We start from the raw sequence: 16,274 nt of genomic DNA, 5'->3' as shown, positions 1-16,274 counted from the left end.
CTATAACAAATAAATTTAAGCCTTTAAATTACATAATAATACTTTCATAAATGCATTCATGCATATACACACACACACACACACACACACACACACACACACATATGTATATATGTGTAATATGTAATTTCCTTAAAGATTTCCCTGTTCTTATTTCTCACAGTATGAATCTAGGAACAGATTTACAAGTACAGAAAGGATCAAAATCTGGTTGGATTACTTTTTATTTCACTTCTCTCTAAATGTTTTTGTATTATATGGACCAATAGTTTCTAAACTTATGGGTTGGCTGCAAGTCTACATTTCCAGCAAGTCCGTAGGAAATGCTGTTGTTTCACATGGACCTTTCTTTTTTTTTTTACAGCTGAGACCCATAATACATCTTAAGTATGCATTTGATTAGCAAAAGTTTAAACTTCAGCACTGAGTGAAGTTCTTCTACTAAAGATATTGACTATCACAGCCATTTCTGTAGGTGAACACTTATGTACCAATTTATTTACCTTAATGGATTTCATTGGTATGTTTCTTCTTGGATGAATTCATAGTTCAATAAACCTTTAGAAAGAAAAATATACTACAGTATTCCATTTCCCCAAACATCAAAAGTATTAGTCTATTGGACATTTTCAGGTATTTATTTTTAGGTAGAGTTGTGGTTTATTAACTGAAGCACTTTCATAGTACTTGTATGCAAATCCCCTTCTCAATAAACTACAGATCTGGGATTCTAAAGGCCAAGATATTCTAATTTTCCCTCTGTTGATTGTATTTTAGTGGATCACAGGAGGAAGTAGAATTGCTGCCAAAACAAGCTCGACTTTTCGCCTGGGCAGATCCTACTGGCACAAGAAAACTTACATGGAGATATGCAGCAAATCTTGGGGAACATGATCTGTTAAAGGTATCATTTGATGGGATCAGGTGCTATATGGTTTTCCTGATGATTGGGAAGTAAACAAGCTAGTTTACCAGGTTGTCTTGGTCCTTACTGAACTAAAAGTGAATTGGAAATATTTTTAGAATAAGTTACTTTGTAACTTTAGATTGCAAACAGTTCATACTGAACATTTTATTGTAGATGAGTCAAAATAATTTAAATTTACAATTTAAAAAGTAGTTCTGTTCCTTCCTGTCCAAGTTAAGTAAAGCACCTTCTTAACTTTTTTAAAAGGAAAGAATTTTAAGATTGGTGAAAAACAACTTTATTTTAAATATATCCATACCACTGTTAACTGAGGTTTTTCAGTATGTTTTTCTAAATAAGGCTCTATTTTTTTTAAAATCAGTGGAGTTTGATAGCATATAAATTATCTCATAAGAAATATTTGTTAAAGTAATATTGAGATAGCTAAATTAATCAAATATGTTTCTGATATAAGACTCTGGAAGGAACCTAAGAATTCATCTACCAGCCTCCTATTTGATGTCAGAATTGCTCTTACATTCGTGATACGTTATCCAGTTTCTGTAGAGATATATCCCATGAAGAAAGTTTCATATAGTGTCATATTCCATTGTCCAATAATGCTAGTTGTTAAGAAGGCTTTCTTGATGTTTACTTTGAAGTTGTAATTGGGCAATAGTGACTGGATTATCTTTTCCTATATGCTCTCAGAGATGCCTATAAAAGATAAAGACTCAATCTTTGAAAAATGAGGTTGCTAGTTCATATGTTATGAGATTCTTGGAGTGATTTTCACCAAGACAGTTTGGTGGCACTCTGTTGGTTTGCTTGTGCTTTACTTTCATAACAAATTCTCAGGTTTACAGCAGAAGAACAAGACTTCAGTTGCCCGATCCTTTTTCCTTTCTGACTCAGATGCTCAGGAACTCTACCAGGAGACCCTATGTGTATATGGGATTGTTTTGTCTCTCCTGAAATTTGATACTGCTTAACAACCACAACTCTTAGGAACTAACATGCAGACACACAGAGAAGGTGGCAGAAGCATTATGGAGAGGGCTATGAAGGTCTGTGTACAGAGGCATGTCTAGGAAGAAGCCCAGGAACAGTGTCAGTTTTTAAACAGATTTCAGTTTCTAATGTTTCTATTTTTTGTTAGTGAAACAGGCAGTTGAAAAAGCAGATGATACTATTCAGTAGATAGACTACTAGGAATTGAAAAGTGATCTAGAAACAAGGAAATGGACCATTTCTTTGTCCACTAAGTTGATGTGAGAAGGGAGTTCTGCCCAGGTGTAAGTGGTCCTGAAAAGGGAGTCCAAAGAAAGTCCATTTATTCTTGACAAACTTAGATAAGGTATAAACATATCTTTCCAAAAAATAAATAAATAAATAGATAGATATTTCCTCAACTGAGTATGAATAAACAGGAAAAAATCAATAGGATTTATGGGAAAAAAACTTTACAAGAAAAATGAATCATTATCATACAGATTGAGAAGGTAAGTTAATCTTAGAAAATTTGTTTACCAGAAGAAAAATTTCAAAATATATGCCATACCTCCTCAACTAAGTTATAAAGATATGACAACAGAAGTAAGAGGAAAGCAAGGGGAAATTTTTTTTAAATGACAACAAATTAAAATGAAAACAGAGTGGGAAACAATATATTGTGTGCATAGAATATGTATATCACTTAATCCTAATTTTAATTAGAGAAATTATGGAGTAAAGATTGTCTTTTTTAAAAAGCTATTAATTAGTAGAACTAAAATTATGAGTTAAGGGATTTTAAAACAATGGAGAAAATTAAAGAAAAATTTGCTCTAAGAAAGAAGTGTAAGAAAGTATGTAATAAGTGACAAATAACATTTTATTAAGTGCCTATCATATCTTGATACTTTTCATGTATTATCATTAATTTTTATAGTAATAACTTAGGACTGCTAGTTGGGATTCAAAATCAGCTCTGACTATGGCTTCATAGTCCTAAACTTTTCCTTCTAGACCATGCTTCCCAGCAGTTATTTCAGTAAATGAAAATGCTTTAAATTCTTCTAGTCACAAAGATACTCAAATTAAGTTAAAAAACAAAACAAAACACAAAAACAGTATGTAACACTGAAGCCAGTTGTGGTGGCCTGTGCCTGTGTCCTAGCTACGTGGGAGGCTGATGCAGGGGGATCACTTGCCAGAAGTTCAAGGCCAGTGTGGGCAACACAGTAAGATGGTGTTTCTTTAAAAAGAATATTGTATCTAACTATGTGCTAATTACAAGAAATCTGTCTTAACCTAACCAACAAGAAAATTTTAAGCGTGAAAAGATAGTGAAGATTTAATAGGCAAACAGAATAAAAAAATATGGCAAATTGTTGCATTTTAGTTTTGATGAACTATAATCCAAAGCACAACTATTGGATTGTCATAATATGACAGAAAATGAGGGGTCACCACAAGTATTCATGCCGTGAATAACATTGCATTAAAATGCTAGAAGTTAAACACATTTTTGGAGTTTGATACCTTTTTTTTTATTTAATTTTTAACAGATAATGTAGATGGAAAACAGAACATTGGAATGTAATTTGAGATTGAAACTAAAATACATATCAAATTTCATAGTTTGCAAAGAGTTCATCTTATTAATAGGTATCTTTGAAAATTTGAGTATTACATTAAAAAAATTGGACAGGTTAATTTTGCCATACAGTATATTTTTAAAGTAATAATAAAATTTAAACAATAACAATAACAAAATGTGCTTTTTGTAAAATCTTTTGGTTTTTTTTCCCAACAAAACACAAGGTGGAAAGGCATATAATAGGAACTTTTATTGCCTGTTGAAAGGAACTGTTAAGTTTATGTTTAGCATAAAAATTTTGAAAAGGATTTTATTAATAATATATTAATTTAGTCTCCTAAAACACTAACCAATCAAACTTCATAGTTTTAGGTGCTATATAAAACCTTTAGCCATGAAGGTTATTCTTAAACTTAGTTCAAACTGATTACCATAGTTAGACTATTTAGCAGTTTGATTTACATAAATATTTGCTACGTTATAAATTATTAAAACATAAAAATAGATAAAGCTAGTTTTGAATCAGGTTGCTTTTCTAATAAACATCTGAACTAGACTGTTCTCCAGCTTGAAGACAAGTAATTATCTTGTGGCATTGGTGCCAGCAAAGGATTCTCTTGCTTCTGCTCAGTGCCCTTTGAGCATTAACTGGACAGCACAAACTAAGATATAAAAATGCTAAGTACTCTTAATCTTTGTCATTGTTTGAAAAAGATGGTACATTTTAAGATAGATTATAGTTTTATTTATAAATTTGTTGGTTAAGAGTTTTCCATTTTATGGGCATACTTTTTAAAGTTTTCTAAATGTAGAAATTTCTTTTGAATTTATATTAAAATCAGAAAAAAATGTTGCTGGACCTGAAGGTGCAGGTCATAATTGAATCAGACATGTTTCAATTAATTCCTTGTTGGTTAAAAACTTCATAGAACTGATAATTATTAAGTCCAGGGGACTTCATGAAGTTCACTATTGGACACTATGGGTTTGACAACAGTTTTCTAATCTTTCTCAGTTACTGTCATTTGACCTTAAATAGTAAAAAAAATATGTGTGGCCTTAATGAAAAGTCTTTCTTTTCTCAGGATGAATGTGGACAGTTTCCATACGATGCAAACATCCAGATACATTGGGTATCATTCCTAGATGGACGCCAGAGAGTTTTGCTTTTCACCGATGATGTTGCCTTGGTTTCCAAAGCACTGCAGGCAGAAGAAATGGAACAGGCTGATCATGAAATAACCTTGTCTCTCCACAGTCTTGGGCTCTCATTGGTGAACAATGAAAATAAGCAGGAAGTTTCATACATTGGAATAACCAGGTATACAAGAAGAAAGATAAAACATCAGAAATCTTTAAAAGGCACTGAGTTTATAATATTCAATTTTATAAAAGTCAACATACTCTTTCTGAGTAAAACTCATTCATGCAGTAAAACTTACCGAATAATTAAACAGCTGGCTGAAAATCCCCAAAGATAGAAAGATGAGTAAGATATTGTTTTTACCATCACAATATTCATTGTCATTTGGTGGGGAAGAAAGTAGTATCTTCTTTCCTTATTGAGTGGTTTTTCTTAAATAAACTATAAAAACACTGAGAAATGCTACAAAGAATTATATATATTTGCAATGTAAACAGGTGGAACTAACTTACTCATTTTGTCAGTTAGAGGTTCTAGAAAATGGCATGGGTCGGGAAAAGCCAACAGAAATAAATTAGAAAAAAGGTTCATAAAAGAAATTGGATTTGATGAGTAATCTTTCATTTGAGAACTTTTAATACTTATGGAACAGTTATTTTTTCTGGTTCTGTTTATACCTACTTAAGAAAAACATTATTATTATTATTATTTAATCACACTGAGTTTGATAAAAGGCTCATTCTTTCCTGGGGATATTAAATGAAATAGTTATGGTAGTTATGATACCAAATATAACCAGCATAGGTTGAGAATTTTACTTTCCTAACCCTAACCCTAAGTAGGAAAGTAAAATTAGATAAGAACACAGATAATGCATGTAACATACTTTGCAAAACACCTATGGGTACTATACCTGGTATCACATATGCCATTAAGTCCTTACATTTCAATATTACAGAGAATTTTTAAACTAAATATGAAAATAATTTTTTAGTCTTATATATCCAATTTTACCTTCTCTATTTCTTTGATATAACTTCTTTATACTTTAGTATTATAGACATTATGATATTTTGTTAGGTTGACCTTTTAAAGGACATTTGTGAAATTCATCTTAATAACTTGATTGATTTTTAAAATCATCATACAAATTCAGTAACATCTAAGTTTCAAAGGAATACTAAGTTGCCTGTCAGTCTCTGGCTTTCTCCTTCCTGAACTTCTGGAAACTACTGACTTTAGCTATTCGAATCATATGTATGGAATCTCCTTTTTGTTTTAAATTGCAGTTCCCTGATGTTGACTATCCTTTTGTAGGCTTATTCGCCAACTCAATATATTTTTCCTCAGCTCTCTGGATCTTTTCTGCCCATTTTTAACTAGTTGTTTCCTATCTTTTTGTTGATTTTTAAGAATTCTTTGGATATTTGTTATGCCAGACTTTGGTCAGATATCTATTTTTCAAATATTTTCTCCTAGTCTGTGGCTTCTTGTCATTTTCTTAACAGTATCTTTCAAAGAGCAAAAATTTAAAATTTTATGGAGTCCATTTATCATTTTTCTCTTTCATGGTTTGTGCTTTTGCTGTGTATAAAAAGTCATTGCTATACCCATGGTCACTTAGATTTTTCACCTTTTGTCCTGTAGGAGTTTTCTAATTTTACATTTTACAATTAATTCTTCATTCCAATTTGAGTTTTTATTTTTTGAAAGATAAAGCTTTATGTTTAGATTCATTTTTGTTGCATATGGATGATCAGTCGTTATCATATTTGTTGGAAAGACTATTCTCTCTCCACAGTTACCTTTATTTCTTTAAAAAAAATAGTTGACTGTATTTGTTTGGGTCTATTTCTGGGCTTTCTATTCCCAGATCAATATCTGTTCTTCTATTTTTTTGGTCAATACCATGTCTTGAGTTCTTAAAATAGGGTATCATTCTTCCAACTTTGTTCTCTCCTTCAGTATTTTATCTTTTAAGTCTCTTTGCCTTTCCATTTAAATTTTAGAATCAGTTTGTTGATATTCACAAAATACTTTTTTGATTGGGATTGGACTGAATGTGTAGATTAATTTGGGGAGAACTGACATCTTAACAATCTTGAGTTGTTATATCCATGTTTATTTCTCTGTTTACTTAGATCATCAACTTTGTTCACCAGTCTTTTGTAGTTTTCCTCATATAGATCATGTACATATTTTGTTTGTACCTAAGTATTTCAGTTCTTTGGTGCTAGGGTAAATCATATTATTTTTAATTTGAAATTCCAGTTGTTTTTTTGCAAACATATCAAAGCATTTGACTTGAATAATATTAATCTTGTTTCTTGTCAACCTTGTTATAATTTCTTATTAATTACAGGAATGTTTTTGTTAGTTCTTTGAAATTTTCTGTGTTGACAGTGATGTCATCTGTGAACAAAGGTAGCATTATTTTCCCTTCAGATTATTTGTACCTTCAGATTATTTGGACCTTTTATTTTATTTTATTGTCCAGCTACACTATCTAGGACTTCTGGTACAATGTTAAATAGGAGGGTGAGAATGAATGTCCTTGCCTTATTCCTGATCTTAATAATGCCCTTTATTAAGTTGAGGAAGTTCCCCCCCATTCCTAGTTTTCTCAGAGTTTTTATTATGTGTAGTTTTTGGATTTATATCAACAACTACAACAAATTTATATTTACTCAGTACCTTCACTGACTTCATGCCCTAAACACATTATATAATGAAGACATTGTTTACATTCTGTCGACTAATATCAACAATGTAAATTAAAATTTACCAATTCATATTTTGCCATATTGCTAATGGTATTCTCTAATGCACGTGTCAGCTTAGTATGGTCAGTAAGCCAAATTTAGTTCACTGCATGTTTTTATATAGCCTTCAGTGTAAAGGAGATTTTTTTAACCAAAAGAAAAATATTTTGTAATACATGAAAATTATATGAACTTAAGAGTTTTTTGCTCATAAGTAAAATTTTACTGGAACATAGTCATGCTGCACAGTATACTACTGATCAGAGTGAGTGATGTACACATTGCTTTTACTGCATATGAATATGTTCAGTGGGCATCCATCATGTGAAAATAAGAATAGTGGACTTTGAATGTCACCCTTCTACATTATAGTGGAATATGGATTATCTTCTTAATCAAAAGCTTTTTTTAAATTAATGATACTATACCTGTGCTAAAGTAATACCAAATATATCGACATTTTCATACTAAGCACACATGACAGCATTTCCAAATCACAGGAAAACCAGGGCCAGAAAAATTAGAAAATTTATGACAGAATATCTCATAGCAGCAGAATTTTTTCACAAAAATAAAACAACAGAAATGAGGTTATAATCAAAATAAGTTTCTGAATGACTCATTTGTGTTGATCAAGCACAGAAAGCTTTTTTTAACCAATAGGGAATTAATTGAATCATATCTGATTGTGGCAGCTAAAGAAATGTGTCCACAGAAAATAAACTTGTCTAAGGCCATTAGCCTTTCCATGAGAACAGTTGCATAAAGAATTGAGAACATTCAGAGCAACATCAATAGTCAATTAAAAAGCAGGGCAAATGATACTGAGTGTTTTTCCATGGCTCCTGATGAGTCAACAGATGTTCCTAGTACTGCTCAGTTGCTGTATATTTGAGAAGTCAGTGCTGAGTTTGAAGTGACTAAAGATTTATTCTTTATCAGTAGTTTACATAGAATATTTATATGCAAGAATGTTTTCAAACAGGTTGAAGAAATACTAATTCAGTACAACTTAGGTAGAATCTTCTGAGATAAAACTTATTATGGGGAAAAGATGTGTGGTGCAGAAAAGGACTTGGACAAAGGTTTCAAAGTGTGAAGCACTTCAAGTGTATGTTTTGTATTATATTATTTGTCAGCAGATTTTTATGGAAAATATTTGAATCTGCCATGTGTTGTCAAACCCGTAGTGTCCAATAGTGAACTTCATGAAGTCCCCTGAACTTAATCATCATCAGTCCCATGAAGTTTTTAACCAACAAGGAGTTAATTGAATCATGTCTGATTCAATTATGACCTGCACCTTCAGTTCCAGCAACATTTTTTTTCTGATTTTAATATAAATTCAAAAGAAATTTCTACATTTCAGAATCAATTTTTGCAATTGAGAATCTTTAATCTTCCACTGGAAATGATTGACCTATAAGGTATTAATAGGCTAAAAAAGCAAATATCAAGAGAAAGAAATAGGTAGAATTTTATAAATGCCTTTCAGGTAATATATTAAGTAATTAAAAAATAAAATATTAATTTCAGTATTCAGCAATATCTGTGTGAAAAGACACTGTAGATATTCATTACACATCAGCATTAATAGATGAATATTTGTAGATTTTAATATTAAGAAACATTAATAGAATAATATTTTTATCTGATAGACCTCCGTTTTAAAAAATTATACTCAATTGTTATTTTATATTTTAAATTTCCTCAAGAAATTTATGGAAGTTTTTTTTTCTTGATACTTAATTACATACATTATAATCTTGATTTTGTGTCAACCCACAATACCCAAAAACATCATTGCCCTTTGAGGAAAAAGTTTGCCAATACTTGAATTGATTGATATCAGTGTGTGATTGAAAAATATTTTCTCCCGACCCTATTCCTTATGTATCTTTACACAGTTATAGTTTGGTATTTAAAAAATCTCTTGTATGAATGCAATTTCCATGGTTAACTAGTAGTCAAATTAATCTGGAGTTGAATAGTAGTTCCACAAACTTAAATATATGTATTTCTAATTTAATTTTTTTTGTGTGTGAATTATCTTAGTTCTGGTGTTGTTTGGGAGATGAAACCAAAGCAGAAATGGAAGCCTTTTAGTCAAAAGCAGATAATCTTACTGGAACAGTCATATCAGAAATATCAAGTATCACGAGACCGTGGCTGGATTAAGCTAGACAGTAATTTTGAGGTATGCCAAAATATTTTTGTTTTAAGCCTTATATGTTTGTAGTTCATAGTTTTGTATATTTTTTTGTTTATTTTGTTGTTGGGAGTAAAGAAAATTTTAATGCTCACTGTGTGCAGAAATTAATTTACATATTAGTAAATAAACTTTTATTTAGTAGTAGGATTGCTAGTGTATTTTGAATTAATATGTTATTAACTCATACTATTAAGCAGGCTTTAAGTCTTTGTTTTTGCAATTTGTTTTATTTACAAATCATTTTCATGGAACTTGTTTTTAGTAATACTGTGGAGAAATCATGATTGCTTATTGAAATTTTTTTCTCTTATATTTCAAATGATACCTGTATATTGTTAAATAAAGACTGCTTTATGTATTTCATTGATGAAAAATAATGAATCCTGCTCAATTAAATTGTTTCACTGAATGATTATTGGATGTGGGTAGATATCCACAAATAAAGGTGTGCTCTCCAGGAGACCTTACAAAGCTGAAATAAAATGTCATCTTTATTCCAAGAAGACTCCAGAAGCTTGACAGTGGTTTTTAGCTCAATCTGGTTTAGTCATATACTTTGGCTTCTCTTTGTCTTTAATATCTGAAGATTGAGTTTGTTACATTCTCTGTGAATGCCCCAATTAGTATTGGCTGTGCTTCAGTGAAAAATAAACTATACTACTAGTGTCAAGGATAAATAAACCATTAATTATTTGCTGTGTAACAAAGGTTGTTTAGAATTAGCTGGAATTTTCCTTTACTGTTAAATTTTTTATATAAATAATTTTTAAGTATTACTTCTATAATTGAAAACTTATAGAATTCTTCTTTTTCTAGTAATTTGCTAGAAAAGTGATGGCTTCTACTTCAGAAATCTTAATAGATCACCTTAATATAGTTATCTCTTTTGTTGAGATAAAAATAACCTCTTCTTTCTGCCTGATGAGGAAACAGATATTTAAAATAGGGTAACTAATCCGAGAAAAAAATATGCTTTTTTCTCCCCAGGTTAATTTTGGTAAAGTTCCAATGGAAATGCGTCTCCCTATTCGGTGCCCTATTAAACGAGACTTTTTATCAGGAATTCAAGTTGAATTTAAGCAGTCTCCTCACCAGAGAAGTTTAAGGGCCAGGTTGTACTGGCTTCAGGTAAGATTGTCATCCTCAATTAAATGGATGTTCTAATCACTTTGGGAATCTTGGAAATGAAATTTCTTTTTTATATTGTTATAATCTACATTGAAATAGGCAATTTTTGGGTGCCTGGGAGTGTAGCTTAGTGGTGAAGTGCATGTTCATCATGTGTGAGGTCCTCCGCACATAAATACATACATACATACATACATACATACAGCCCATAAGTTGTATCTTTTCTTTTTGTTTTTATATTCCATGGATTCAGCATCTCACCCACAGTCCAAGTCTAGAGACTGTGTAACCATTGTGAGACTGAGCTGACCATTTAACCTGCCAAGAGTATTTTCTTAGACTGAGATTATGTGATTTTTAAATTTTTCTTGAAATTTTTTAAGGGATTCCAAATAAGATTTTGTTCACCCGTTCTTCCTAGCAAAGAGCAGGGCTTTATTGGAAGTTATTTTTGGGGACTTGCTTGCTTACTATCTCACAGCCTCCCTTCTGTACTTCCTTTTAACCATTAAGTATTATTTAGGACATTTTTATTCTTTTTCTTATTTCTGCCTATCCTCTGTTTTCATGTTCAGTCTGTTCTTGTATTTTATTTAAACTGTAGAACTTTGAAATCCTGTGTGATGCAGGTACAGATATTTTCATTAATGATGTACAATTCTTAATACAATTATTTAGCTGTTATTTTATATAATGGTTTATCCTTTCTGAAGTGTATAAAAAGTTTTAAAGATTTAAAGTAAAAAATTTTATTGGTACCATATGTATGTGCTGATAGTTAAGATTAAATTAATGTTTTTCATAATACCTGTGAAACTGAAAGTTTATGTCTAAATAATTTTAAATTTTGCTCAGTTGATTTCCTTTTCTTTCAGGTTGATAATCAGTTACCAGGTACAATGTTCCCTGTTGTATTTCATCCTGTGGCCCCTCCAAAATCTATTGCTTTGGACTCAGGTAAAAAACAAAAGAAATACAGCTATACCTTATTCACAGAAGTTAGACCTTAGTTTGACCTAGTATTAAACTTTGATAATTTCACCTTTATTCTTTTTTTTTCTTTTAGAGCCCAAACCTTTCATTGATGTGAGTATCATCACACGATTTAATGAGTACAGCAAAGTCTTACAATTCAAGTAAGAAAGATTTCTGCTATTTATCTAAAGGAATTTAAAACAATCTGTTTTGAAACTAAATATTACTCTTTTTGAAAATGACTTCTGTATAAAAATTATTTTCCAACTGAACCTATTAATGTACTTTTGGTTGAGTAATTTTTTATGAGTATTTATATAATAGTACGTTTTAAAATGTAGAATTCCTTCAACCACTTTCTCCTCTTTGTAACTACAATTAGAATATAAAATAGTGAAAAAGAAATGAAGTATGTATTTGTGAGCTGTCTTCTTTCAAGCACTTGCTATACACTTTAAAAATTGGGTGATTCTTGCTACATCTTCTAATTATAATTATGTTTACTGTGACATGATACATTTGAGTGCTTGGGACTTCGGAGTGCTATTAATACCATGCATTACCTCAGTATTACTCAGTACCTCTGTACTACCTCAGTGAAGTTTTTAGTATACTGAAAGTATCAATCTAAGTAGACTTCAATCTTATTAACATGATTTTTAAGAGACAAAGAAATAAGATCTTACTCTGGACTTTGATAAAATCATAGTTTTAACATTGAAAATCACCAGGATTGATTGAAACCCTTTTCCATCTTAATTTTTTTACATAGATATTTTATGGTCCTTATTCAAGAAATGGCCTTAAAAGTTGATCAAGGATTTCTTGGAGCTATTATTGCACTGTTCACTCCAACAACTGATCCAGAAGCCGAAAGAAAACGGGTAACGATTTTTATTCCTTGGGAAAAATATAAAGTTAAAAAATTTAAATCAAATTATAGTAGATAAAAAGTTTCTGAGCAAATTATAGTAGATAAAAAATTTTACATTTTTCTATTTAATTTTTTTCAGACAAAATTAATCCAACAAGATATTGATGCTCTAAACACAGAATTAATGGAGACATCAATGACTGATATGTCAGTTCTTAGTTTCTTTGAACATTTCCATATATCTCCTGTTAAGGTTTGTTATAATAATTATCTTGAAAATTTAGTGAAATTGTTTTAGAACTTTTAAAGGGTCTGTGTTTAAATGTAGCTTCTTATTTGTTTCATCACATTATTTGCCAGGAACTTTGTTTGATTAATCATAATAATTAAGACAATTCTCTGTAACATATGTCAGTCGTAATTCTCACAGAAAAACCATCAGATCATGTTCTCTAGTCTTGAATTAATCACCTCTTTATTCAAGGAAGAAGCTGACAAAGGCACTTCTTAATTAAGCATTGCAGTGCTCACCAAGGTTTAATGTTTTGGTTGCGCTTTGTAACTACTAGCACTGTCTAAACAGTAAGCTATGAGTACTCTTGACCAGAATGTGAAAACGATGAAGTCGGTAGTATACTGTTCATGGGGTGTTCTTCTCATTTCCAGAATTTGTTTGTAACTAAGGAAGTGGAAAATTGGATACCTTTCACTTGCCTGATTTTGTGCTTTATGAACCCATTTCCTTTTCCCTTTTTGTTGATTGTGCTTTTACAGGGGAAGACTACAGCTAGCAAATGTACAAATGCTATAAACCATAATGCTCTGAACTTGTGTAATGGGCCAGATTTACAATTAAGTAACTCTTTAAAATATCGATGATCCTTTACATTCTCAAAAACTGTTGGTAGCAGTTTCATTTTCATTTCAATCTATTCAGCTAAATGAATGGATTTATAAAATAGAATTATTTTAAATTTATATATTAGTTTGATGGTATCAGACATAGCAACAGTATCAAGTGTGAGATTTATATTGTTTTATATGATATATTATACACAATTTCTTACGAGTAAATGAAAATCAGTTATTTATGGGGTTAAACAATACCTTCAACAAAAATTTACTGAATGCCTGTTATAAAATTGCCATGGAGGTACAAAATAACTTCATGGAATTTATAATCTTGGGGAGATTAAAGGTGATTTACTTATTCATGTTTTTAGGCACACTGGGAATTGTGCCATGAAGTTGAATAATGAGCCACAGTTATTTTCTTAGTACTTGGTGATTTTGCCTTAGGGAAAGGTAGGAGCTCTTTCCACCTGAGCTTATCTTCTTAGACCTCAACACTCCCTGACTTTACACATGGGTAATCCACATTAAAGAAAAAACAACCAGGTTTTCCTGGCCTCACCCTATGTCCATTCTACTCGAGCTCTACATCATTTAGGTAAAATGCCTAAAAAATGAAGAATGAGAAAGGAGAGTGATCAACTTTATTTGTCATGTTGAATTATCTTTTATATATGTGTTCTTGCACTATACGCCAGTGTTGATACAGCAAAAAATGTAAGCCAGATGGAAATGGGAAAATCCCACATTTAAGTAAATCAGTGGGAGTGTCTATGGAAGCTGAAAACCTTATTACTCTTTTAAAAACTTATGGCAACTTGCTAACTATTACCATATTTGTCATGTTATTGTTGTGACATAGTTATATCAGTTATTATCTAAATTTTTCTATAAATGATTTACCTTAATTGAAAATAAGTAATATCCATTGTTCTGATGGCAGACTACTTTCGACATGTTTTTTTCTTAAGATGATTATGCCATTTTTGTGAAAGCTCTCCTCCATATGAAAATGGTATTTATACTTCAAATAGAGCTTTCTTTTTGAGTTAGACTGTAATTTTATCAAAAAAAAAGAGAATCAAAAGTATATTCTGTGTAATGTTCACAGGAATAGATTGGGAATCAAATTAATTTTGAAGGATACATTTGGTTGCATCAGACAATCTGGTACCTAATTATTTAATTTTTTTGTTTTTATGTTTCATTTATTGAACATGATTTTTCTTTCAGTTGCATTTGAGTCTGTCTTTGGGTTCTGGAGGTGAAGAATCAGACAAAGAAAAACAGGAAATGATTGCAATTCATTCTGTTAACCTGCTGTTGAAAAGCATAGGTGCTACTCTAACTGATGTGGATGACCTTATATTCAAGTAAGACTTTTGTTAAAGTTCATTGGAAAGCATTTGTACCATTTGTGCCAAGGTTATGTTCCTGGATATTCTCTCCATTTGTACCACATTATACTAGAAAATAGATGACTCATACTACTCATACTTGAAGAGTTTGGTTCATTTTTTTATATACTTTAGGTATGCTTATTTTATTTGTTACAATTAAGGGTGAATTTTTTTTTGGATACTCATATCTAGATAATACATGAATGCAGAATAAAAATGGAATTATTTTAGTATAGAATATTGTAAAGAAACTGTATTTTAAGATAGTTATTTTTAGAAATATGTAGCAGTTGGGTAAGATTTCAGTATAACCATTTAGCAAAGTTGGAAATAAGAACTCCTTGCTACATTTAATGTGAGAATGTTTATGTGTGACAGATAAATGTACATTCAATCATTATTTGAATTCAATATTTAACTAAGGTATTAGAACAAATAGTTACTTGGGAATACAAAAAAGTCCAGTTAGAGTATTCTCATCTCACATGTGCACTAAATTTCAGAGGAAATGAAAGATAAAATACAAAATTCAAAGAGAAGAGACTTAAGAGAAGTTAATTATTATCAAATTTTGAGAAGTCCTTTCAAGCTTAAAAGCACTGAGAAAAAAATACAAGATATTTTGACTACATAAAAATTATGGAGATATAACTCAATGGTAGAGCTCTAGCCTACGTTGTGCAAGGTCCTGCATTTGACACCCATCGCTGCAAAGTGAGAGAGGGAGAGACCACTTTATAGCAAAATTGGTGAAAACAATTAAGGAAAAAACTGGAAAATAGCGATAATTATGACAGAGGTGATAAATCATCTTAATATTGAGCATTGATGAAAAAATCTAAAGATAATAGCCATAGGACAATAAGAGATAATTTACAAAACAGATCATGATTGACAGGTATTAGAGTTGTCCGACTTTATTTTTACAATACATATAATTTGTCAAAGATTTCAAAATATGAGTAATCCTAGTACTAGAGCGAGTTGGATCTAAGAAATGTGCACTTTTTTATTCTCTTGGTATGAATGGAAGGATGTGAGTGTGTGGAGATATCATATTTATATCATAAATATATACATGTATATATATCACACATATGTTATTGTTATCTTTCCCTTAGTAATTGTTTTATGGGGGAATTCAGTTTAAGAAACTTTAAAATGCAACCAGAGAGTTACATAAAATATACACATGGTAACATTAATTTTTTTTTTTAAACCAGAAATTGGACATGTCTGACCATTGTTCTTTATGGCACCACCACAAAACGGAATGCTAGGCATCTGCTCAAAATGATGACATAGGAGTTTTGAATAAAGATATAGAGAAATATGTTTGCACAATGTTTAGAATAAAAGTGGCATGCAAAATGTTTTAGATATTTTATAGTTGCACAGAAAAGAAAGAATTCAAAGTGGGAAATGAGAAGAACAAACTT

The 16,274-nt window shown here is 30.8% G+C and overlaps 1 protein-coding gene across 2 annotated transcripts in view; it reads left to right on the top strand.

Annotated features, from left to right (window-relative positions):
* Nucleotides 1–16,274, top strand: part of Vps13c (vacuolar protein sorting 13 homolog C) — a 165,394-nt gene that overhangs the window by 125,002 nt on the left and 24,118 nt on the right. For both annotated transcript variants that reach the window (XM_076850881.2, XM_076850882.2), the window contains exons 64-72: nt 778–904; nt 4,574–4,809; nt 9,450–9,591; nt 10,594–10,734; nt 11,610–11,691; nt 11,801–11,870; nt 12,482–12,593; nt 12,723–12,836; nt 14,669–14,808. In XM_076850881.2, the coding sequence (XP_076706996.2) occupies nt 778–904; nt 4,574–4,809; nt 9,450–9,591; nt 10,594–10,734; nt 11,610–11,691; nt 11,801–11,870; nt 12,482–12,593; nt 12,723–12,836; nt 14,669–14,808 (1,164 nt within the window). The remainder of the gene's footprint in view (nt 1–777; nt 905–4,573; nt 4,810–9,449; nt 9,592–10,593; nt 10,735–11,609; nt 11,692–11,800; nt 11,871–12,481; nt 12,594–12,722; nt 12,837–14,668; nt 14,809–16,274) is intronic.

Source organism: Callospermophilus lateralis, chromosome 3, assembly GCF_048772815.1.
Source record: "Callospermophilus lateralis isolate mCalLat2 chromosome 3, mCalLat2.hap1, whole genome shotgun sequence".
NCBI lineage: Eukaryota > Metazoa > Chordata > Mammalia > Rodentia > Sciuridae > Callospermophilus > Callospermophilus lateralis.
The sequence above is the reverse complement of the archived record's forward strand: the minus strand, read 5'-3'. Positions and strand labels throughout refer to the sequence as shown.